This window comes from Buceros rhinoceros, unplaced genomic scaffold (genome assembly GCF_000710305.1).
Source record: "Buceros rhinoceros silvestris isolate BGI_N320 unplaced genomic scaffold, ASM71030v1 scaffold23272, whole genome shotgun sequence".
Taxonomy (NCBI): Eukaryota; Metazoa; Chordata; class Aves; order Bucerotiformes; family Bucerotidae; genus Buceros; species Buceros rhinoceros.
The window spans coordinates 59-26,232 of NW_010398642.1; the positions used below are offsets into that span (position 1 = coordinate 59).

At 37.6% G+C, this 26,174-nt stretch overlaps 1 protein-coding gene across 1 annotated transcript; it reads right to left on the reverse strand.

Moving 5' to 3' along the window:
* Positions 1–4,662: 4,662 nt before the first annotated feature.
* GADL1 (glutamate decarboxylase-like 1) lies at positions 4,663–24,629 on the reverse strand (the record flags this gene model as incomplete). Its single annotated transcript, XM_010131179.1, has 10 exons — positions 24,483–24,629; positions 24,092–24,218; positions 22,334–22,424; positions 21,538–21,644; positions 19,970–20,085; positions 14,773–14,852; positions 14,610–14,664; positions 11,238–11,354; positions 4,991–5,055; positions 4,663–4,744 (listed from the first exon to the last, which is right to left on the reverse strand). Coding segments are annotated over exons 1-10 (987 nt in total), but the record flags the coding sequence as incomplete, so codon positions are not given.
* Between the last annotated feature and the right edge of the window lie 1,545 nt (positions 24,630–26,174).

Sequence of the window (26,174 nt, forward strand, 5' to 3'; positions counted from 1 at the left end):
CTAGACATGGTACTTAATAAAAAAAGGCAGCAACATCACAAGTTAATTGCTTTGTCTCTTACTGACTTTAAAATTTTGCACAATGTTTCTCATAGTGTATAGCAGAGTTGATCAATGCGGTTGATCAATCTGTCTTATCAGAATGTAATATGGCTGCACAATAGATGACATCACAGGATATTACTTTTCTTCAAGCCTGAGAAATAGCAACTTCGTCACAAGAATCTTAACTCGGTAATATTACACAAAGACTGAGAAATTCACTTAAGATACAGTACAACTGCAGAGTTTCATAGTTTAAAAACAAATGCTCTAGAGTGAAACAAGCACAAATAATTTAATATCTCTGAATGAACTCAAAGTCCTGGGAACATATCCAATTCTTAAAAAAAAGGTCCTACTCTGTCCTACTCTGCTGATGCATCTGAAGCTGACAAAATGCTGGCTTGATGACCCTTTTCCATCTGCTTATCTTACTAATAACCAACACGCTAAGGAAATCCTGATGAAAGTATTGTCTACTGTAATCTCCAGCAACAGTGACATCCTCCAGCATGCCACTAGAGCAGCCACGAGATGAAATTAAAATTATGCTTTGTGACAGAGAAAGAAATACACCAGGCCAATGAAAGAAGCGAGTTCCAGGAAAGAGAGAAGGGAAGAGAATGACAATGTTGCAGGACAGAGTTTGGGTGGACAACAGAAGAGGAAAAAATCCAATATAAATTTTATGCTCAAAAAAGCAGGTACTCCTCAGTTGCAGCAGTCTCAGGAGAGTCAAACACCCTGAAGACATTAAAAGCCATCTCAGTTTTCCCAGTCAAATGATGGAAAAGTAGAAGGAAAAAGGAAAAAGTATGCTTTCTAAATCAACATTCTCAGTCCTAAGATGACCCCAACAGTTTTCCACACAGTAACTGCTCCATCTGATCAGAAGGATTGCAAAAGTTCCATTAGAACTGCCCCATTTGACAAGTTTGAGATTCTTTCTTCAGCATCTTATCTTTCTACCCTTTGTAGAGACACTAATGGTAGTACTCTACCTTTATACTGGACCTGTTGAAGTTTAGAAAATGAAAATACTGTTTTACATGGAGGCCTCAATCCACTATGAAGTTTCAAATAACCTTTGGCTTTGAAGCCTATGAATAGTTGCTGTGCTTTCTAATTAACAGCAAATAAATTACTATTGCTACTGAAATCAATATATAAAAGCTCCAGTTTCATGATTCAACGTATTTTTTCCTCATTGAACACATTTATATGCAGAACCTTCTAACCTCTTCCCACCTCCACTTCTAGTTAAAATTGAATTTCATATTCATTAATAAAATATCTTTCTCCAAGCTTCTTCCACAAGACAAACATCTTCCTGATTTGCCTCACCTGAAGCAATCTGAATGGCATACTTGAAAATTCTCGAAAGCAGTGCAGTGCAAGAGGCCACACCTGTAATTCACTTCAGGTGAGAAGGATCTCTTAGTTGTACTGACCCCAAACAGAAAGCAATGGGAATAGAGTACTTCCTGCAGTTGCCCTGGAAACCAATCAGGGAAGTAGGTATATCTTTGTGATACTGTTAATGATGAGGAAAAGATTACACTGTAGATGGCTACCAGGATCATCTCAATCAGTTATATTCAGTGCTAAACTGGGATTTCATTAGCTACATTCTTTGAAACTTTATTTTTAACTAAAAAGTGAAAATTTTGCTCATTGGCAATCAGTTTTAGGTAATCACTAACAAGTCATAGAACTTTAGCACTGGTGATAAACATTAGTTCTCTATTTATGTGGTGATAATATTCACATTTATATGAATTATAGCAAGAACAAATTGGAGTAGCTCTGTGGTCTATGGGAGTATGTACAAACCAAGACTGATTCAAAGCATTTTAAGAACATAATAATGAAGCTGACTCACTAATGTTTTGAGAACATTAGCCCACCACTACTGTCATTGATCTGAGCATTTAGGGGATTAACCAAACTGTTTCCTTTTTGGTGAAAATGCTTCTCCTTTCTAATAAAGTCAAACATATTTCTCTTTTCTATCTCTACCTTCTTGTGAAATCATTCCAAATCTGTTGTTTCACCAAGGCTGGAAGACACTCTTTTATCCACATTTCACTGCAGATTATTTTTTTAAACCTGTATAGAAAAATATTTAAATACAATGTTTCATTCTAATAGTGTAGCTGCAATGTCTGAAGTCTATCAACATTGCTAAACCACATAGCTCTATTGATGTTATGTGGCAAAAAAACCCAAACCCTCACCAAACTAGTTACTACTACTTTTGCTAAAAAACCCACTACATCAGAAATGTGATGATTCCTTCAAAATATTACCTTTTCATACATAAAGAAAACAAAGCTTGGGCCTTGTTAAATGATCTAAACCTTAAAAAAATACTGAAAGGGATTTGTCCACTTAAAAATCACCTAATCCTGAGGCAGTCCACAGTTTCCCATTTGCTTTAAAGTCTATTTGGAAGACAGGCTAATAAAACTTCCTTAATTAGACCTTCAAAGGGAGCTCGGGCTTGATTCATAAATGGGACTTAACATCTGTTCAACACTTTGCTGCTCTGATTTCTTGCAGAATTCACCACTTCAGAAACTACCTGAGGTTCCTTGAACATTCAGTAGCAGGGCAACACATTTCAAATTCTTCCAGCTCCCACTGCCACATCCTAACCACAGTGTGAAGAAATTATGTTCACATATAATTGTGTGGTTCACTTGCAGCCATAGGTATTTATGTAATTGAGGAGTGAAACAAGTTCCAAAGACAGAAAGCAATACACATACCTCTCCATTCTCTTACTGGTGTGAAAAAAGCATTTTTAATGGGTTTTAACAGGCAGGTCAGCTGCCTGTTCTGGTACGGAGAAACCCTTTCTGCCAAAGAGTCTTAAATATGTTTTTGATTTTTTTTCCTTAAGGATTTATAACTCACTTTCCAAAAGCTGATAAGAAAGTTATGTGTTTGTTTGCATATAAAGACTGCACTAGCACATACACAAAACATGCAAGTGCCAATTTTCCAGGAATTAAACACAAAGTAAAATGCTCTCTCCTCACCACGCAGAAAATCCACTGCTTTCCAGAACAAGTCTCACTGTACAACAGTATCTGATTGTATGATCAGTAATACTTGTGTTTTCACCCCTCAACAGCCCAGGATTCAGCTGCACATTTAATTTCAGCACATCATTGCCTAGCTATGATTTAGAAGTGGAACAGGATTGTTCTACCAGACATTACAATCCATGCAAGGAGAACAGAGAAAGGCTGCCAGAGCCCTGAAGTTGGAACAGTGTTTGTAAAGAGACTCTAAATGCCAGAGCAGCTAGAGTATTTCATTCCTCTTTCTTCCTGAAGAACTTCCACTGTGCAGCCCAAGTACTCTAGTAATTACCTGAGGCTATATCTATATATTGGATCTAATTAATCAAAAATATAGCACTGAATTCTTCCCAAGCTTGCAATTAAGACACCACATTAATCTTAGTCAATAACTTCATTTTGCTTGTTTTTCATCCTGGAATAAAGATAAAGTGATGGACAGGTAGTCCTGGAGTTTAATGCTCTTTAATCCCGCAGTCTCTAGTCTAAGGAAATGAGGAGCCACACTTCTACTTGCTGTCCTGCCATATCTCACCTCTGACTTGGAGCAATCAGCTTCAAGAGAGCACTGATTAGCATCTATGTTCTTTGATCCTCATCCATTCTTATTACTAGAAGTTAGTAATCAATTGCATGGATAGCTAACCACTAGCAGCTGAATAACAACTATCAGCTGTTTTGACAGATTTATAAAAATTTACAAACTATGGCCACATAAGTGATGCAAGCCTCAAGGGCTCCATATCTTCATGATGTTCAGTCATTCGTAACCTATGAAGTGTAAGCTAAAAAACCATCTCTGATGGTGGACAATGGGCATAAGCTTTAGCACGGTTGAGTTTGAAACAGGGCTTGAAATAATTGACCACTTCCTGGTTTCTTTATTAAGATAGGATTCCACAAAGATATAAGCAGGGACTTTTACTACATTGGAGACTCATCTCATTTTTTTGCCACTTGAGATCCAAGCTCTGTTGTTTGCTTGCTAGTCTTCTTAATTAGTCATGGCTTTTGGAAAGCCTATATCACCCTGGTGATGAGGATGAACTAGTCAAGTGAAAAAAAAAGAAGGCTCAGCACCTTTACCTGCATGTGCTCTGACTCCAATCCCTTTCCTTTCCCACTCTGATGCACCCATGTAAGGGAATGCAAGGAGGAGCTCTGCCTACTCTAAACAAAGACACAGTATTGCTGCTGTCCCAGTGAAAGAAAGCTGTTCCGAGAAGTTTGATGAGCTTGGTGTTTAACCTGCAGACCAGGTGACAAAAATAGTCAGTTCTGAATGTAAATCATGGACAGAAGTTAACTAGCAAGGGCACCAGCTGCAAAATTTGACCACTGGTGAGTACAGTGACTTGGATCAGTTTGATCCTACTCTTATTCACCCTTTAATAATTTTGTAGTGCAATTCAAAACAATATCTTTCAGCATTTGCACTGCTGTGTAGAACTGACTTGCAATTGTTCTCTGTATTACAGCAATGATATACTACTGCATAAAATAAGGCAAAAAAAAGGACAGGAGCACTTACAGCGTTGTCTTTCACCAAAAGAGCACAGCACTGGATTCCTGCCAACAGCATTTTATGGGGATTCCAGGCAACAGAATCAGCCCTATAAATGGAGGTGGAAATTGCACTTATAATTATGAGTACTAAAGAATCAAAGATGGCCAAACACAATCCAAGCAGACAAATCATATTTCTCATTCTTTTCCCTTGCAACACACCCACAGGTTCAGAAATTTCTCCAATGAATAGTAATACATGTTTTGGAAAATGCAGTTCTCACAGAGGCCAACAGGCCACACAACTTTCATTTCAGTTCCTGGAAGTGTGTCCATGAACTAAACTAACTTACCTGTGGATGCCATGAAGAAGTCTGCAATGCTTCCTTGATATCAAAGCTGAGCCACCCCAAGAAGCCTGTTGGAACATTTATAGAGTCAAGACAATATTATTTGTATAGAGTTCTTCTGATAATGCTTCTGCTAATAATTTCTGAAGATGTTTTAGCTCATTTAAAAATTTACTACATGCTCAGTGGGCTGTATTTTGCCGTCAGTATCATCTACTGAAATGAAGATGGCAGTCTGAGCTATGCCTAAAAGGTTGCTCGTAGTTTGTGCCCGAGAGCTTGAAACTACACTTACACAGTCCCTTCTGTATAAACAAGGGCAAGAATTGAAGAGTCTTTGCATAACCAGACCCATTCCTGATACTGAATCAGAGGTGCTTCCTTCCCCTAGCCTAAACCTAAGTAGTAAGAACAGAAAGCCCCATTTTGCATATCTCAGAAAGGAAATAGCTAGCAGGAATAAGATATTCTCAAAAGAAACAGTAGAGAATTGTAATCTCTTCCAATTGCAAAATCCACGCTCTGATTTTCCACTGAGTCTGGACATAAAAAGTGAAGTCAGCAAGCAGGCAATAGCAGCATAACTCTGTTACCAGCAATCCAACTGATGTCAAAAAGAGACAAAGACTCACCACATCTCCCTCAGGGCATTTAAGAGGTAAGTGTGTGGTCCAAGAGTCATTTAGGTCTCTGTAGCAAGGAGCTCTCCACTGAAACTCCTTATTGAGTGTCATCTTATCTATTCTAGACACCTGTCTTTGGGTGACAACTTTTGCAGATGTCTCTCTCCATGGACTGTAGAAGGAACCCAAAGAACTAGCTTTTATTACGCAAGTTTAATTTCTGGACAGCTGGAGTCAGAGAAGTTGATTCTCATCCATTAATTCTGCAAGGATCAGATTTCACCCACCAGGGGCTGTGAATCTTCAGTTCTCAAACAACATGTGTCCACAGAGGAGGGGCGGGGAGAACACAAAACAAACAGAGAACATGACATACAGTGCATGTGAGAAATTGTAATAAAGGATTTTCAATCTTCACGCAGGCAGAATCCACTTTAGCAAAACCCCTGTGAAGTAGGCAAAGCTCCTCAGAGATGCACAGGAAGTATCAGTCCACAAAACATCTGAACTCAGCTTTTTTTAAAAGACAGTCACAGATTTTGAGCTAATGAAGAAAAGAGAAATTACTTACATGAAGATTTGTGACCTAAGCATGGAGAATACATACTTGTTTGGCTTTTGTTCTCCCTTTCCACAAAAGAAAGGGATGCGACAGCTGATCTAAGAATTTAGCATCAGTATTTGCTTCACAGGGCATACATTAGAAGTGAGATTTGCTGTCTCTAGGAGACAGGAATGGTAAAGGCTCAGAAGGAAATGAAAGGGTAATAACTTGCCTTAACACACATCATTCTCATTAATGCATCACATTAATGCCCACCATATATTATGTTGTCATGATTCTTGCTGAGGAAAGGACTGCTGCTCAATCTACAGGTGGAATCTAAGGTGGGAAATTTAGCTCAAACTTCACAGTAATCCTGTGGCAGAAACATGACGTGAAATTGGGTTTCTTCCCTAGCCAAAGTTTGCCATGTTATGGGAAGGCAAACTGAACCTCATATTCATAGACTGAACCGCAAACAAATTTTACTCTTCTCAAAGTCAAAACAGTCACCAAATTATTTCCTGATTTTCATAATTCATAAGCAATCCATTGAAATATCAAATATTTACAAAATGTACATCCAAAGGTGTCTGGTTTTGAAAAAGTTTAGTTTTTCACACCATCTCTGAAAAACAGGGCTAGAAAGGCCCTCAAGAGGTCATCTCAATAGTGTACCACTTCCAAAGGCAGGATCAGCCATACTCTTCTCATTTCTGTCAAACACTGGTCTTTTCTAGAGATTATTAATCAATGCTACTAGCATCAAAGTGAAAAACAAGGTGCAGAGACATCAGCAGCTGCTGCCTCCACAGCACTATTGGAACTATTTTCTGCCTTTGCTTTAAAAATTACTGCTGGAAATCTGGGAGAGGGATGATAACACTGGAGGTCCAGATATCTCCACCACTTTTTAATCTTTGAGCCTCAGTACTACAAGATGAATTCGCACTCCATGCTTCTTCACCCAGTTCAACCACCAAGTGCTTAGGGATTGAGGGCTGGCAAAGAAACAAAACCAAATGAGAAGGCACCTCAGAATACTGAGAATCACTGGACTGTCTGATTTTAAACACCTTTAGTGATAGAAGCTGCACAGCTTAAGTGGTTAAGTTGTGTTTAACAGTAATAATCCTACTGATTGGAAGTGTCAGTCCTAAATAGTGATACCTCTTGTTATAACTGCAGTGGTCAGGGGAACAGATTATTCCTTTTCTTTTTGCAGAAGCTTTTAAAGGATCTATGTTCTATTATGTATTGTCTCTGTCTTTTCTACTTTAAATAGCATGAGTGCTTTCAATCTTTCCTCATTGGTCGTAATTTCTAGATAGGGTTCTATTTATCCTCACCAATTTAGTGGTTTTTAATTTTTCTCCTGTAGGTCAATAACCTTCACAGCATTTTCTTTGGACACAATCTAGATAAAGCAGATGCAGCACTAAGCAAAAGGATTCAATTTTGAAAGACCTTTAACTCTATTTGAAAATGTTTACAATCACTCATTTGTGATGTACTGCAAACACCAAACCTTTTTCTGAAGATTTGCTGTTTAGACAATAATCCCTAGACTGCATTTGTGCAATTGATTATTACAACTTAAACTTAGAGCTCTGTCTTTATTGAACTGTAGCCTAGATTTTCCACTTTTCAAACTGTTAAGATCTCTGATTTCTAATCCTGTCCTCCACTGCCTCTTGCAGCAGTTTTATGTCATTTTCAAATTTAGTCAGCATATTCTTTTTCATCCAAGTCTTTAATGAAAATACCAGATAACTTCTAACCTAGGATGGACCTTTGTGGAATCCTGCTCAAAATTCTCTCCCCTTTTAGAAGTGAACCACTGGTAACTGCTCTCTGGGTATGATTTTGCTGCCAGGTTTTCACTCACTGCCACAGCTGCAGCTTGCTAAGTTTCTCTGGCTTTCTGCTGGGATATTGCAAAGACAAAAGCTAACTGCTTCTCCTCTGTGGAAACTTGTTGTGATATTTGGCACCCAACTCCCTTCCGTTGGGAGGTCACTTATACACTCTCTCTGATACAGAAGATCCAAAATGGCCGCTTTATTGAGCAACACAGAGGGCTATATAATTCTACTAAGCCTCGCCCATTGTGGGTGGTTACTGCATTCCTGTAACGTAAGCACGTAATCTTCCGACCGCCCACACTGCCACCCAGTGTACCACAACAGTGTACCGCAACACTCCTCCATCCATAAGATTACAGAGGAAGGTAGATCAAACTAAATTGATACAATTAATTTACAGCAAATCCAGCTAAGATCAATGCAAGGTAGCTTCAAACAAATATCACCTGTGTCTCATGCAATGTAATTGGTAACTAGGTCTGAGAAAATTACTGTGTTTCACAAGCAACAAAGAGCTTAGAGCTGAATGATGGGAATCAGTGTTTGCAGTGTGATTAAACTACCTAAGCACAGGATAATAGGTCAAATCTGTTTCTCTGTACTGGTCTGGCCATAGGAAGAACAAAGTAGGTACCAGCAGGAAAGAAATACATATACATGGTATTTAAAGCTATATGAACACAGTATGTGACACACAAGTACTGGAGTTTGAAAGCATCTTGATGATGCAAAACAAGTCATTCAGAAAGGCATCAAAGTCATATGATAGTATGCAATAAACAACAGGAATGTGTGTATGAGTACTGTAGTGTGCACAAAACAAGCCTAGTTATAGTCTCTGCACTTAGGCTGTTGAATGGCTTGACTGCTGAGAAAGTTTGGGCTTATTGGTATTACCTTCTTCAAACAACTTTTTCCTTAACTCCCTTTTTCTATTTAAGTTTGTCTCATATGAGAGCTTATCTACTATTTCTGACTTTATTGAAATATATCTTTCTGAAGCTCACGGATTTTATGTTGACAGTCCCCCTTTTGCCCTTCATAAGAATCATGAGCTTTATCATTTCATATGTAATGAAAAGAGGCTCCCTAAGGTAAACATATCAATTTTCAGGATCAGAAGAATATGCTGAAATGAGATACATCAGTGTATATCTGGAAATAACACCACTGACATTCATATAACATTCTTTTAAAGAGCTCTTGAGACTATTTGTGGTAGATAATACTGATTCCTATCAACGATACATGAAAAGTCCTAAATTAGAACTTTCCCTGGTTTTGAATCTTTGTTTTAATTTAACTGTATCTTTTTTCCTCCAAAGTTACAGCAAGCCCAAACAGTAGTACTCACTTGCTATAACTCAGACTGTATAAGGTTCAAATCATTCACAAGATGCCAGGCCTTTCAGAGGAATGTAGATCCTCAGAGCTTTCAATAATACTATTTTCTTGCCTACAAGGATAGGAGGCAGCAGGCTTGGTCAAAAATAAAGAAAAAAATCTCAACTCTGATGTTTCTTGTAATCTCTTTCTGAATGGCAGATGCCTGGTCTCACTATACCTTTTTACATATTATTCTAGTAAATCTATTTCTAATGGTGCTATGAGTAAAAGAAGGTCACATATGTATTACAGTCTGCTCATTTTCCCATAGCATGTTTGTATAAACATGACATCATTTACGTAGGAAGCTTTTCAGTCTTTCCCCAGATCCTGTTCTAATATAAGTACAGCAAGAAACTTTAAACAAAAAACAAACATACAGTTATCTCCATTCAATTCTTCATACAGAGTGAAAGGAAATGAGGAAAAAACAGATAGAACTCCTCAGAACCATTGAGAGGTTCATGACATGAATCACATCTTAACAGAACAATTGGTCTTCCAGACCATAAATCAAATTTATTATTGGACATTCGTCTTCTACTAGGAATCAATTAACTTCTAACTACAGTCACTGTGCAAGCAGAAAATTAAGATACTCACTGACATTTTTACCTTAGTTTAACATAAAGCAAAACTGGGAGAATTGTTCACAAAACACTATCATCTGCCTATGACATATATAGTTCAGAATATGGCCCAGGATCATCCCATCTAATTTTAGTTATTCAGCTACAGCTAGTATGTTAGGAGACTACTCATTGTCCTCCTACAGACACTGGAGATGGCTCCAGCGTGTACATTCAACTCACCTAAGATCCAACAGAGATTATGATTTCTTTCCACCAACTCTACACAGACATGCAAGAGACTAGTGCCTGATGTGAATGCTGCACTTCACTGAAAATCTGCTGGGTCATTCTCACCAGCACATAGCCATAAGGAGGTTTTGCAGACACTCTAAACACTAGGGCTAAATTCTGCATTTGTGCCCCCAAGTCAGTAAGGAAACTCTTTTGACTCACACATACCTCATAGACATTAATAAAGTCACTGTATTTATTTGAAACACTATCACTGCCTACATGATCTTTTTCTTTAGGTACTTAAACACACACTTCAAAAATTTAGAGCAGGTATAAAAATCTCCATTAATGTTGCCCTGGATTCTCTCATTGCTGCATGGCCTTTTAGCCATTCCGGATTTGTGGCATTGCCATTATAAATAGAATACAATCTTAGAAAATATGAAGAAACTTAGTCTTAGAAAAAAAAACACATTTACAGCTAACTCTATTAGGCATTAAAAAGGCTCAATGATCTTTCCAAAAAGGTTCATGAATGGATTTTAATATCCAAACCCAAAATTATAAAGAAATGAGAAAAGAAAAATTTAGGAAAAGGTAAGGAGATCTACAGGGAACACAAACTTGTAAATTATTCTGTTTCATATTTACAACTGGTTGAGTCAGAAACCTTTTAACCTGTATGAACCACAATCCTTAGGTGTCCAGTCTCCAATAGAATGCGGAAAGAATTTGAAGTTATGTTTGTATATAGTTGCACTTGAAGCATTTTTAGAAGGTACTAAGAAGCAATTGATTTTAAAATAATTTTGAAGTACAACCTGTCAATGACAAAAATAGCTTTGACTGCTTATCACAACCAAATTTTTTGCTGTTTTTCAGCACACTTAAGAGACAAGTCAATGAATTTCTCTTCTCCACGCAAAAAAGTTAAAGCCCAACTTCTGTAAAGAAACATCAATCAAAGGAAAATAGCAATTATAAAAAAAGCAGTGCTAAACACAACTACACAGTATACAAACTCACATCAACATGAAGCCAGAGGCTGTGCTTTTCACAGATATCAGCAATTTTATCCAGAGGATCAAATGCTCCCAGCACTGTTGTGCCTGCTGTAGCACAGACAAGAAATGGTACCGAACCCTGCAAAGGGATTGAAAAAAAAAAGACATTTGCACTGCTCATTTCCTGCAGTATATCTGCAGAGCTAAAGTATAAAAAGGTCTAGCAATGTAGGACAAATATGTGATAGTCTACATTTTAGTTTCCCAGCAGAAAGTACTGCATTTACAATGGCTGCCTTTTTTTTTTTAAAAAGGAAGCATTTTCCATTTCCAGTTAACACCATCTCAGGGCAAATTTCATGAGCTTCAGACTGTTTTGACAGAATCAAAATCAAAACATACTGAGTATTTGACATCTCTTTATAAACTGATTTTCATTTTAGTCATCCACATTTTATTGCCATATTTCCTGCCATTCTGCCAAATAAGGATGAGTTGCTAGCTCAACCAGCAATGCCCATGAAAGGAAAGGGCTCATGACTCTAAGGTTTCCACCTGCTTTGTCTCTATAATGCCTCTATTCTTTGCCTGGTACATACCACGACCAGGCCAGCCAGTCATCGCTGCCTGACCCCCATCTACAGCAAAGTGCTATTCTCTTGTTTCTACCCCTGTCTAGAAAACGGGAAAGGCTATAGATGGTAACTGAATGTTAAGAGGGAGACCACCAGCGATCTCAAGCAGTTTTAAGGTTAAGACAGGAGGGAGAAGGAAAATTTTGTCGGGCTGCAGTCTCAGACAACCATCACAAGCCATCCATTTTGGTTTCAATCACTTTGCTCTTTGCTTTCCCGTTCAACTACTAGCAGGGGTGCTATTACAATAGCAGACTAGGTCATGTACCATTGCAGATGTATGTGCCTACTTAAGAGCAGAAACTGAAATAATGGAGAGAATTGGTGGAATTAGAAACAACTTGAAATTGAGGGTACCAGCCCTAGCGATGACACTACGGTCTTACTTGCTGGTGAATACATGCCATAGGAACTCCCCTGTACGTTCCAGAATTTGCATGACAATGCAGTTACTGAATATGCACTGACATTGTTATTAAATGGTACAATCTGGGATTCCTGGAGTTCATTTGCAGTGAACTAAATCTCAGATGATGCAATTCTCTCTGCTGATGTAACTCAATGTAGCTTCACTGAAATCAGACAACAGCTGAAAAAACCCCCAAATTCTACACATGACTTTTTTTATGTACCTTCATTTCAGCTGCAATCTGATTGCTGTTTTTAAAAAAGTGTTAACACTGCTACAAACACAGACAGGCTTGATTCAGGTTTCCACTCTAATAGCTTTATACTTCTTTAACAGTGTAGAAGAGGACTGTTAGAATGGTACATAATTATGACTTGTTTGTATTTTTAAATTTCTTTACAAGTTGCTAGAGCAGTGAAAAGTAACCTTGGAATTAATTTAAATTAATCCCATACATTTACAAAGCATTACCAGCCTATAATTCATTTCAGTCATTCATTCTAGTACAACCTACCACAAAAGTCAATCCAATTTACGAACTAGCTTGAAGCTTAAGTATGAAACACTTGCGAGTGAGGCAAAGATGTATCCGCTGCACCTAATCTCTGTTAGCATTCTCACCAATTTTTACCCACAGCTACAAAGTCAAACGGCCCCCAGTAGCCAGTAGGTAACATGATTGAATATGGGGACAAGTCCAGGATCTCTACAAATTCCAAAGATGGTTACCATTACATTTACGACAAAGAAGGAAAATTTTTATTCTTCTTCACAATACTTATATAAAACTTGCTGAATAAATTCTCTAAAAAGAGGCTAAAGACTTGCTATTCATAGTGAGTGAATCGTTTTGTGCTCCAATTGCTAGCAAATACATCCTCTGTTGTCTAGAGTAATTAGAGTATTTACTGTAATTCACAAAAGTGTCCTTCTGTAAAATTTGTAAAGTAGCACTTTGTCAGGGACAAATACACTTACTGAAGCTCTGATGGAATTAAAACCTTCCAATATACCTGTAGCTTCCATCAAAATGCAGTGCTGCTGTAAGTAGAGCATTTTAATACAGAACACTTGTTTTTAAATTGCAGAGCTACATACTGAGGTTGACCTTTTTTAAAAAGTGATACATGCCAGAGGATTTCTTTCAAATGAACATTAGATTTATTACACCAAACAAGAATTCTGTTTTTGTAAGATCAAAGGGCTCATTCTCTCGTCAGCTTCCTCTTGCTCCATTTTATTTTAGTCCTTTCTTTTCCCCCAGCTTGCTCAAATGAGTAAAAAACAGGTTGTCTTTTACAGATAATGCAAACTACAGAAAAAAGCAAGAAAGCTTGCTAGGTGATTAGGGCCACCATGTGTCAATAGCTATGCTATCAAGCATGAAATTCAAGGAAGAGTTGGTTGTTTGGCAGAAGATGTATCTAAATCAGATCTCAGTGAAAGCTCTTGTGGCCATGCCAGTGCATGACAGGACAGCATTCTCTCTGCCTTCTATCAGCCACAAAAGTAGGTTTCCCTAGGTAGTATTCCATGGCAGGTGTCATCCACATCATTGACACTGCACTAGTTGCTTAGTAGTCACAGATCATGGACTAAGGACTGACCTCTGAATCCTACTGCTTGGATGCACACACTGTAAGTGAGAAAATAAGGTGAGCTAACCAAACCAAAAGAAGCCCTCCAAGCTCTCTAAAATAGGTTATGTTGACTACAGTAAGGGCTGTCTTACAGATTGTGGGAATGTATGTTAATGTTGTCCAAATACACACATCTCTACATTTCCAAAAAGCTGTGCTTTGACTTTCCACTTAGCAAAGTACCTGGGAGAAAAAAGTCACAAGACAGAAACTCCACACTCTTGCCACAATACTAGAAAAGACCAAATTTAGCATTTGTAGCTTATATGATAGTTTTAGAGACTAAGCCAGGTGTTACAGTTTTTGCTCACTGCAGAGCATAAAGCAATAGCTGCTGTAATTAACTGAAAAACCTACAGTTTTAATCTACCATTTAAGGAAAGCAAATACTGCATCCATTTAGAAAAGGATCAACGCTGAAAGAAATCCTAGAAGAAATGTGCTAAATACTTCAGAGCAGTGCTGTACTTAGTACTGTCATTAGCAGTAAACACCTTGTGGCATTTTAATACCTCATAAGAGTGTAGCAACTAGAAGTCTTGACTCATTTTACAAGTTTGTGGCAAACCAATTGCGCCTGTAAGAAAGACACTGTTACATTGCCCTATTTTTCAGACTTCACTCACTCTTAGTTTTCCTTCCTTTCACGTGGACACAAGCACACCATCATCATATATTCCTCCTCTCCATGCACTCTCTACCACCCTCACCTCTTTCCTGGACCGTTGGACTTGTTTCTCCAGTTCCTCAGGTATCATCTTACCTCTAAGAGACACAGATTTAAAACTTTTTCAGTTACTTTCAAACAGTTTGGTTATGTACTGCATTTTTTCAAAGGCTCGGAGACCACAGCCATGGCTTTTGCTTGCTTACCTATCATCTGTTTTGATAAAGTAAACATTCTCTGTACCAATACCCAGGAAGGAGGCTGCCTTCTTTATGGAGTAATGACACTGTAAATGAGAAAGACAAAAAACGAAGTATGCAATTAAACAAAAGAAAGAAAATCCTTAGCATAGAAAACAGTGATACTGAAATTAATTTAATAGCAGCTAACAGTCATGACAACAGCATATCCTAACACAAAAAGTAAGCCAAAAAAGCTACACATCACCAAAACCATCTTCTATTTAACAATAACACACACTGAAGACTGAGGAAAATAAGACAGATTTGCACTGTGAGGGCTTAAAACAAAATGCAAAGCTCTATTCCATGCTTTTAATAGCTGGTTCTGCATTAGAATGAAAAAAAGAAACCTTCAAGTGCCATTAGGGAAGAATCATTGTTTCAAAATGTTTTCATAGAACTGAGACAAAAGTATCAATAACTGTAAGAGTAAGCAAATGCATGAGAAGAAACATCCAAAGGCTGAGTTCAACAGCCTAGAAGCAACCCATAGACCTGAACGTCCAAAAACATTACTCCTCGGAAACTGAACTTTTAATTATGATATATTTAAAGCTTTTACTACTTTGTCCTTGTAATACTTCTACATGCATTATCTAAACATCAGCTGTTGGCCACTGCCAGAGACAGGATACTATACTAAACTGACCCTTGGCCTGATCCATCAACTCTGTTCAGAGGATCAGGGAGCCCATGTCCTGAGACTTACTTAAAAGCCTTTAGATGTGGTACAGTTAGGGCTTTGAAAGCCTTGCAAGTGCCATCTGCAAAGAGTCTGAAAACATGGTGTTTTGAAACATGTTTACATGAATATGAATCCTAGACACCATTATGAAAGCAAGCAGACTTTAGACAGGACTCAACACATCAGAAGTTAACATGGATTTTGCAAAAGATTCCAGTCTGGACCAGTGTGCATTTTTCCAAAAATGAAGTTACTATTAAAGCAAAGAATTAGCTAGATCAGAGATGGTTTTGGTTGAGTACAAGTACATGCAGCCCACTTCACATTTTGCACTGAATAAAGGTCATTACTGTATGAAATCTGTGAAGTGAGTGCAAAAGAAGAGGCCCCTTCACCGGCTCAAAGGTTGTGAGAAATGAGTGTTTATTCAATCAGAACATGGTTAAATGGCTTTGGTGAGAAGGATACTCAAGCCCACAATCCATTTTGTACTTCTTACAAGCCATTTTCTGTTAAACAACTATTCAAGGTATATCCTACCACATTTCCAACATTCACCACTAAAGACAAGTACTACTATGGGTACTGTTATTCCAGTTTAAGAACATTTTGTCTTATTCCAGAATAAGAGTATGCTGATCTCAGCTTTACCCATCTTCAAGATTAACCTGGGAAATCAAGATACAGCAACCTTCTTAACCTGAAGATAATTTCAGATTTCAAAACCACTCTGAAAAACATGCAGCATGCCAAATGCCTACCCTCTCAGAGCAATAGTGTCAGTTTTGAGAGTATGCTGCATCTCATAGAGCTACATGGTTCTTCTCGGAATCAAGATCATCCAGCCTTGGATTATCACTGCTCTTCTCAAAATAATAAAATTGTCTCTTTTGCACATTACTGAAGAGCTAAAAGAACACATATTCCAGCAACCATGAAGGTGTCTAGAAATGTTACTTTTCATACAGGAGATGAAGCCAGGTGGTTAATTCCATTTTCTTCCAGAGGGTTCACATAAATGCAGTTACCACAGAACATAATTATGAAAAACGTACAATATTTTAATGTGTGGGCATGAATATATTAAAGGTATTAAAGCATGTCACACTTATTTTGATGAGGTGGATCACCTCAAAGGGCTCTTTTTTTTGACAAAGAAGTTTTTTTTTAAACAAAGGCATACAAAGACACTACCTGATACTATCAGGTAGTTTTAAGAAAGCTTGATTCTGTAACATGACACATTCACAAAACCTTCAAGACTTCTTCATTTAAACTCTTACAAGAATAGTAACATACATAGGTGGATAATTAGTCTTACATTACATCAAATTATATCAACGAATAATTGTAGAGTGACTGTGTGTTGTTCAGTACAAGTTTGGAGATGTTTCCAACTGATTGGTGAATCATTTAAAGTATGAGTTGCCTCCACCACTGATGGTTCAAACAAAAGGTGTGAATCACCAGGAATAATCATGCTTTCAAACTGAGAAAGCAGTAGACCTGCAAATTCAGTATACTAGTAAACAGGCAATCACCAAATCTTATTATACAAAATGGTACAGGAGACTGGGAGAAAAATAAAAGAGGCTTGAGCACCTGAGAGATTATACCAAAAAGCAGAGGGAAAGAAGAACAAAGGGAATAGCAAAACAAAGCAGGCTGCAAGATATATTATTTCTTGCCTCCGTAAATACCTCTGCACCTCTTGGAAAATTGTCAGTTCTTCGCTAGGACAGAAAAGGTCTTAATAGTTCTACATAGACTTGGCACATGCTTTCTTTGATGAAAAAAAAGTAGATTTTCAGTTATATTGACTGAAGACATACAAGAGTTTCTTTTTTCCACCTCCACCATTATGAGAAGCTATTATGATAAATTACACCACATCATTATGAAAATATACCAAAGAACATTTAGCAGCTCGAGCCAAAAGTGTCAATTAATATACTTGTTCACAGATCCCTTTCCAAAAATGGAAAAAGAAATATCCACCAAAACAAGGGAGATATTATTTGTATCTAGATTACATTCATGATTTTAAATAACAATTTTAGATATTTTGAGTTCAGATTACTCTTGCCATGACTTTCACAGTTTTGTTCATTTGGACATATTAAAACTGTAGCCATTTGTATCAAGAAATGAATGCCTTTGAGCACAAGATCAAATGGGAACAGTGCATTTAAGACATGCTGCTATACTATTTTAACTATAGCTAGCCACAGGTTTTGTTTCCTAATAACACTTGCAAAGACAAGGTACTTTCCTGCAGTGCTCATTAAAACATAAGATAAATTTCTATTTTCTTGATTTTCAAAAGTTTCCTGGAAAAATGATTGCATAAAGCAATTACATTTTATGAAACTTCTATTGCTCTTCTATTGTCTGTTGTTACTTCAATAGGGCACAATGTGGTGAGTTAATGCTGTGTTCTCTCACTATTATTTCCATGAAAAAGTTGCACTGGGAAGGAATTTAGCTTCCTTGCATCTAAGAAGCTACCTATATCAGCATGCACATTTCAGCTGTTCACGTACCCTCTTCTACACTCAGTTACCTCAATTTTAGCAGATTTCTACCTTTTATATCAATGCAAATACAGTCTTGGGTCAGAAAAAAGTTCAGATGGGATTCAAATACCAAGAAGTGATAAAAAGGTGGAGTGACATCTGTAACTACAACTGTATTCAGCTCCTACAGAGCCACAAATCATACCTCAAGAAAGTGGGATATAACAATTTCTCTACTACTGCTACTGTCTCAAGAGGAATCACTGTAATGGTCCAGCAAGAGAACTATGGAGTAGTAGCACAAACAGGGTACGTTTTGTATGACCTCAATTTTAAGTAGCTATGTGTTCCACTTGCAGGAACAAGGAGCCTTTTTATTCCTGAAGACCAAACAATGCATGTGAGGACCTTGGCCAAGTGAAGCATTAAACATACACATTCATGTTTTTCAAGAACATACAAAAAATACATAGACCCAGATCACATAAAATTAAGTTACTGACGAGTCCATGCATTCCCCTGCTCTACAGCAAGGCAACAATTTTAGTATGCCAAGGGCCAGACTAAAACTTTGGAACTTGGCAACTCAAGGCAAAAATAATTTCGTTTGATTACAATATTGAAGCTAAGTCCTGAAAACGGCACAAGTGCCTTGAGCAGCCATGTGTTTTGACTCCTTATGAATACTCTCAGTTCATTATAGCCTCATGATTTCTCTAGGCCAACACTGTTTACCTGCTTCACATTCAAGATAAACACAGATTGTCAACTTCTCCGGGACCTATTTTAATATTTACTTCTCCAGGTACTTCTTCAGTAAAACAAAGGCACAAAATGCTAAATATAAGAAGGCTTAAAATAAATAAGAAAAGAATAACAGTGACACAAATTAAGTGACACAATCACTTAATGTACTTATCTTCAGTGTCGGCCATTTATGACATATATTCTCAATATGACTTACCTGAACTAAACAAAATTCCAAAAGGTTAATGTGACTTGGACTCAGCACAGGCCAATCTAACGTAAGTATATATGAACATGCACGTCTCATCCCTCATAACTGTGAATAAACACTAGAGATCTTAGACAATAGCCACAATATCCAACTACTAAAAGTGGCCTCTCAGGCCTCTTCAAAGTAAGAGCCTCATCTATTTAACTGCAAACTGTTTGGAGCATAAACTTAAGAGCTAAAATTATTCTAGTAACTGTATATTGCCCAGTACAAGGTTCCACTGTGGCCTTTATATAGTGGAGTCAGAATTAATAAGTCTCTGCTAATCAAATGGTACACTTAAAATCCGAGGGACAAGTGAGAGAAAAAGCCTCAAAAAATAGCTTCAGAATTAACATATGAATATAATTCCATTTCCCACAGGCAGTTTAGACAGATATTATTCAAAAACTTTGAAACTAGCCACATATTTTCAGTTATTCAAAGAACTCTCCAAAGATCCATTTTTTTTTCTGAAATGCTTTATGGTGGGTTTGGTTCTGTAACAACCACCAGTCTGTATTCAGACACAGGGCAGAGGAGGAGCTGCAAAGAGCCATCTCACAAGTCCTCTAGCACTCAGCTTGTACTAACAAATTGAACCTGCAGGAAAAAGAAAAAAACTTTGACATCCTAAACCTACCTATGGCTCCTGCTAGAATTTGTGTTGTAGGAAATCAAAATCTGCAGACCTCCACAACACACCACATGCATTCTGCCTTAGGTTTCCCCCCACATACAACCTATCCTTCTATCAGCTGTTTCCAAGAGCAGGAACATCTGTATTTGTTTTCTGAAAACAAGGAAGATATTGGAAGGAAATTTAACATCAGACTTCTTCACTTAGCTCCATACTGCACAGATGACAAATTTATTGCACCAGTGCCCCATCAGACATCCAAGTGATATTTTTCAAAGGCTGCAGAATTATAAAGTTCAAAAAGCTTTTTGTTTTGTTTTTACCTCTTCTGAAGTGAACAGAGCTAGTCTTGGCAACCCTGAAAGTCCTTTTTCTTTTACCTGAGGACAAAATTTGTATCTTGCTAAGTTTATAGCATACATATTGGAAACAGAGCCACCTGCAGAAAGAGACATACAAATATCATATTAGCCACATTACTAGCACCTGCTTGGTGTCTGAGTGCTTGACCTATAAATTTCATAATTAATATGTCCAATAATATATAAATAAAGAAATCAGAGTTAGCTTATAGATGCATCCATCAAAGCTTATTTCTTACAGACTTCGGGCTCTGCAGCATGCAGGGAAACAGAGTGCATTTGTATGCTCTTGGGGGATATTTCCTGAAGACTTAGAACTTTATCCAGTCTTCCCCAATAAAAAATACTCTGCGACAGCTCCTTCCCATTTACACTGAAGCAGTGCCAGCTCAGCTGCTTGCACCAAGCTCAGCTGTGTCTGCACCATACAGAGCCTGAGAGATCTCCTGGGTAACCAGGCCTCAGAATATTATGAGGAGGAAAATAAAAAAACCCACTACACACTAGAAAAAAAACAAAGAAACAGTGAGTGGAAACTGAAGATCTGCAAGGTAAGCTCTGGATGGGCTTTATTCACTTTAAAGAACAAAAACGAAATAAGAAGAAAAAAACTTACATAAAAGTAGCACAAAAAAGTACAATTCATTTATCTTTTGACAGTATCTCAATAAGGTTTAATTAAGAAATTATGATGTAAAAGCAAGGTTTTTTCTGAAAATACACATCAAATCTGATGTGACAAATATTCTGTATCATTAATATGTATTTTTTCAAAAACAGAACTTGGGGGAAATTTAGCTTATTTTTCTGCTAATCATATGTAGGCTAGAATTAGTGACTGAATTATTGGCTTCGTTTTAGATTTGGAAAAGGGCATTAAATCCATTTTTGATTTCACACCCTCAAATTAGGTAACAAATTACTAGGCTAGATGTGAAGCTTTTCTATCTGAATAATCTGTGGAATAATATAATTATGCTTCATTATTTCAATACAGTGGGCTGCAACATTGTCTTCCAGAACATTTGAAAATCATGGCTTATCAAGAAGCTGAATAAATTTGTTTGGTTGGCCTTATCATAACATCTGGGGAAAAAAAGCCTATCAAAACTCAGAGTTAAGCTCATGACAGTTCCATGAAGATAAACTCTGCTTCCCACACTTGATAGTCAGGACAGATCAATGCCCTCAAGCACTGCTGTTTGGTGTCTAGCACATAAGTTCCCTGACTGTCAATCAGTTTGACTCAGTCCAATGAAGATGTTCATATTGTTCTTAATAAGGTCAGGAAGGCTATCAGTTACAAACAATTAATTTCCACATCATCACATTTAATGTGGATCTGTTTTCATTCATTCACTGATCAGACAATTATTACTATAAATACATAAAATAAACCTGGATTAAATGCATCACTGCATTTTTGCAGTGCATATTTTTCAGATATTCCATATGAAACCAATGTTCATGGAATTACCTAGTATTACTTAATTTATAATGGCTCAGATTGAGGTTTGAAGTGTTCCTACCTGGATTAAATATACCATCACCTTCTTTCCAGCCTATGAACTCAATCATTTTCTTGATGACTGCTTCTTCCACCAATAGAAACACAGGGGATACTTCATAAGTATATCTGAACAAAAATAGAAGCATCACAATTGGTATTAAGACTACAGAACTCATTCCACAGAGTATTTTTAGAAGTAAAGGTTTCTTGCACCTTTCTCTAATCTATCAGAAGCTGACTATCACCAGTAGTAGAACTAAAAACACTATGGATCTGACCCAGTAGAGTCCGTTCCTTCTTAAGTTCCTGGGAGTATCACATTGATACTTCCACTCTCAAAGTAATACAGAGTTTGCTTTTAATGTAGGTCACATACTAAATTATGGATATATTGTTCTATTGCAAGCAACGATTACTTTATTTAGGCTTTATATTTGCAGGTAAACAGTAGGCAGGTGCCATTTGCATTCAGCTCTGAGCAGAATGCTTCGAAGGAAATGAACAACTGCGTAAGTCTGATTAATTTTTATGCACTAAGTAAGAAAGATAAGAGGAGACCTCTTTGGTTTTAAAACCTAGACTTTTAAGCCCCACTTCACAAACTAGAAAACAAAACAAAAAAGGCTTAATCTGATTAGCCAGTCTTCTGGTGAGTTATTCAGCCAATTCACAATGTTTTCTCTCCCACATTTCTGCACAATTCCTACCTCCTCTGTAACAATGAAAAGAGAAATCAAGAGAAGGGAAGCAAAAAAAGCTGTTATTCCAAAAGGCATACAAATTCATCATGAAGATGACAAAAAACCTACACTTACACACTTGGGTTCAGTGCTTCTGTAATGAAACGAGCCACTAACGAGTAATAATCTACTCCAGCATACAGTTGATTGAAAAATCTTGGATGACCTGAAAATGCAGATGAAAAGCAAGCAGTGGCAGCATATACATGAAAAGAGAATACATCACTCTTAGTTGAACACTGATGCTGCAAAACACACTTGACTCCATCATTCTCTCAGTATTTTCTGGATTTACTGTCCTTTTCTTAGGTTAGACAATCCTTTGAAACTCAATGTAATAAGCACTTTGAGTCCCAAAACAAGGTTTGAGAGATGTAAGTAGTGCACAGAATGAATGTGGGTTGTTCACACGTTCTACAAATCAAAAAAAGAAAAGAGGTTGACAATGAATTTACATAGTGGCTTTTAACAGCAGTTTTGAGAAGCCACAATGGATGCTCAGCCAAGGCTTGCTAGGCAGTAGAATACAGGAACCTGCTGATCCCAGGCAGCTGTGCCTGCGCTCCCACCGAAGTCTCAGTAAAGAGGTAGGCTAACAGCTTGGAAAAACTTGCTGCAGACTTAAAGCTACAAGTTAAGACAGTGTGGTTACCTGCCTTGAAACACTGAGATATAATTATAAGAAAATTCTATACTATTGCTGACTATAAAAACAAGTCAGTTCAGCAGTGGGATCACCACCTAAATTTTAATCCACAGCATAGTATTTTCACATGCAAAACAAGCTGAACTGTATGGCTCCACTTATATTCAGGGCTTCAATAAATGTTTATACTTAAGACCCTTTGCACAGCGTATTTTTATACACAATATCCTTTCAAAGGTGACATAGCACAAATTAAAATCTAAAGGCAATTTGGAAACAATAAACAGAACACCCTCCAGTAACTTAGTAATTATATCTGCACATTATTAGTGCACTCTCCCTGTGGATCAGTATTACTACTTTTCTATGGTTTTCAAAGGCATGCATTCAGTCTCAAAATTATTCTGTAATTTTACTTTGTAGCAAAAGTGATTGTAGCAAGAAAACAAGCCCTGGAAATGTGCAACTAACTAAATCAAACCTCCTTCTCACTTTCCAAAACACGGCTTAAACTATGCCACATCTGAAATCCTGAGCTACTTATCCACAGTGCTATTTCCTGAACAGATGTTGTTCATCCCTTTTCACTAAGGCTGTATTATACCACACAGACTGCAGAAACCCTATAGAGAACTAATCCTGCAGAGATGTGGGGTACTGTCTCCGAAACATTGCAGGCTCTCTTCTCACAGTGTCTGGAACAGGAATTGCTACCTATCAGCAAATTCACACCCTATAAGACTATTGATCAAAAAGAACAATAATAAATGTAGGGTAATCATAATTAAGAATGTTTGAATGCAGTGGTGGCAACTCCACTTCCCTCCACTCAGACATCAGGAACCACACACAAATCCTGCATGTTTTGCTAGATTGTTATATCACAACTTTCTAGGTGACTTTCACAAGACTTCACAAAATCACAGAATCTACCATTAATAGTAAATTGGCACTACAGGAATCAGTTTTTGATTAGTATGTTGCGATTACAGATTTAAGTCAAACCTATGGTGACCAGCATTCACTCAGACAAAAGAAACGTGGACAGACGTTTGCATACTTGTACAGGCAGGCAGAAAACAACATTCATAGCCCCAGTGTCCTGAAAGGTGACAGAACTTTGAAAACATTATTCTGTCTCCTTAAGTTAGCATACAAAATAACTTCACTAGAAATCACATTCCTACTGGTTTTGACGCTGTATTGTATAACATCCCGGCAGAGTTGCAAGAGTTTCTGATGAGATTCTCCAGTGTCCCTCATTTCCAGGTCAAGAATTTGCTTCAGTGTTTCAGGGGCTCGCCATTCACAAACCTAGTGATGGGGAGAGGGAAGATACCAGCAGTGAACAGTTTAGCCAAGAGGGAGAGGTTATAAAGGTACAAGGTAAGCACAACATTTGGCACTGATTTCACAAAACTGTCCATTGCAGGGCAGCTCTGGTAAACTGGTCCTGTGGGATCTTTGTTTTATCATGTCTTGTGCATTGCTTGAACATAAAAATTAGACTGGGGAATGCTGGAAGACAGAAAAGCACGAGACCTGCAGGTTGATTACTGTCCTTAACTAAGGCTTTACCTTTTGTGTTACATCATCAGCTTTCTGAATGACTTCTTCCATTATAATCTTATAGGCATCTTCCACAAACTTCTCTCCTGCTTTTGAGTCCATTATTGGACCATTTAGGATGACCCCATCCACCAAAACATTCTTCTTCTGGAGCATCTCCTGTTTGCAAATACCAACTGTAAGATAAATAGCTTATCATTAGAGCAAGGCCTGGACAACTAATTTATGAACTAAAAAAACAACCCCAAACATTCTTCATTTAGAAAAAAATTCACAAGGACTTTTCACTTGTACAAAAATCCTAGATTCTGGTGGAAGAATCTTTACAGACAAAAACCCCACAGATGTATTACTTCAATTAGAGATTGGTTTTGCATAGGTAATGACAGCCTACTATCAGTAGCATACAAAAGTATGCAAGGCACCTTCCAAACACAGAAGAAAATACAGTTCTGGCCTGGAACATGATACAGATGGATAAACAAATTGCAAGATAATAGGCTTTTTTCTTAGCTGGATATGTTTCTCTCTATGTCATGATTCCTCCTCCCCTTTTTTTCATTAAATAATTTTCAGCTTGATTTCCCATATACTGCTCCCTCCCACTAGATAATCCTAGTGCTCTGAGACTTCTAAATCCTTTGCAAAGTGTTTCACTGACCCACACTTCCTGAAGCTAAAATCTTTTGAGACTGCTGTCAATATGACATACCTGTATTTCTCTCCTTTCTGCCCTTATCCTATTAAGTGCTGTCAGTCAGTCACTGATTGCAGTAATTTGCTGTGTGTATTACCTTGTTTATTCACTTCTCCTATGACAGTCTGTTTCCTCTCCCTCACCTTTATCCATCAGAAATACTCTCCCGGTGTGTTCCATAAACACATTGTTACTTCTTCCTTTACTTCTGAAAACACATTCAAGATGCTTATAAGACACTGCCCAATAGTGGCAACTACATATCTATTTCATGTATTGATTTCATACAGCAAGATCAGGACTCCAGTTTTAATCAACATGAGAATAAAGATGAAAGTGAGACGTTTAGAGGTATCAAGGGAACAGACATTTGAAACAGTATAGCATTGAAAGGAGAAGCGGTAGCTACCATGTCCAAATTATCTAGGTTACAGACTACATCTGTCCACTGATCTCACCTTAGCATAGCCAAGATCTATGAAGCCAGGCAGCATTGCCTTGAAGGGTTGTCTTCAATTACAGTGAGGACAGTGGAAGGGTAAAGATGTACAAAGGAGGAAGATCTATGTCCAAACCAACTTTATCTTCCGCTTTACAGTTTGCTCCAGTTACAAAGTACAGAAGAAATGTAGCTTTTTCACGGGTCTAAACAACTGGATTTCCAGAAGACTGCCAGACACTGCAGTCTGACTCATTAATCATGTTTATCATAATTAGAGTTCCTCAGGTGCGGGAGGATATAGAAGAACAACGATGCTGCGTAGACAGGTGCATGACTTCCAGGTCCATTGATTGAAAGAAATCCTGTCAATCCCGTGAGCTTTTATTTACTGATGACTCAAAAAAGCTGTTCAGTTCTCTTTCACTTATTAGGATACAACAAACCTGATAAAATTCTAACAATACATGGAACCTCAGGCTTCCCATATCGCTGATGACAAAAAAATGAGTCCCACCCTTTGCATTTCTGAAATTACTTCTGTTGTTAATGCAAAGTGGCAACA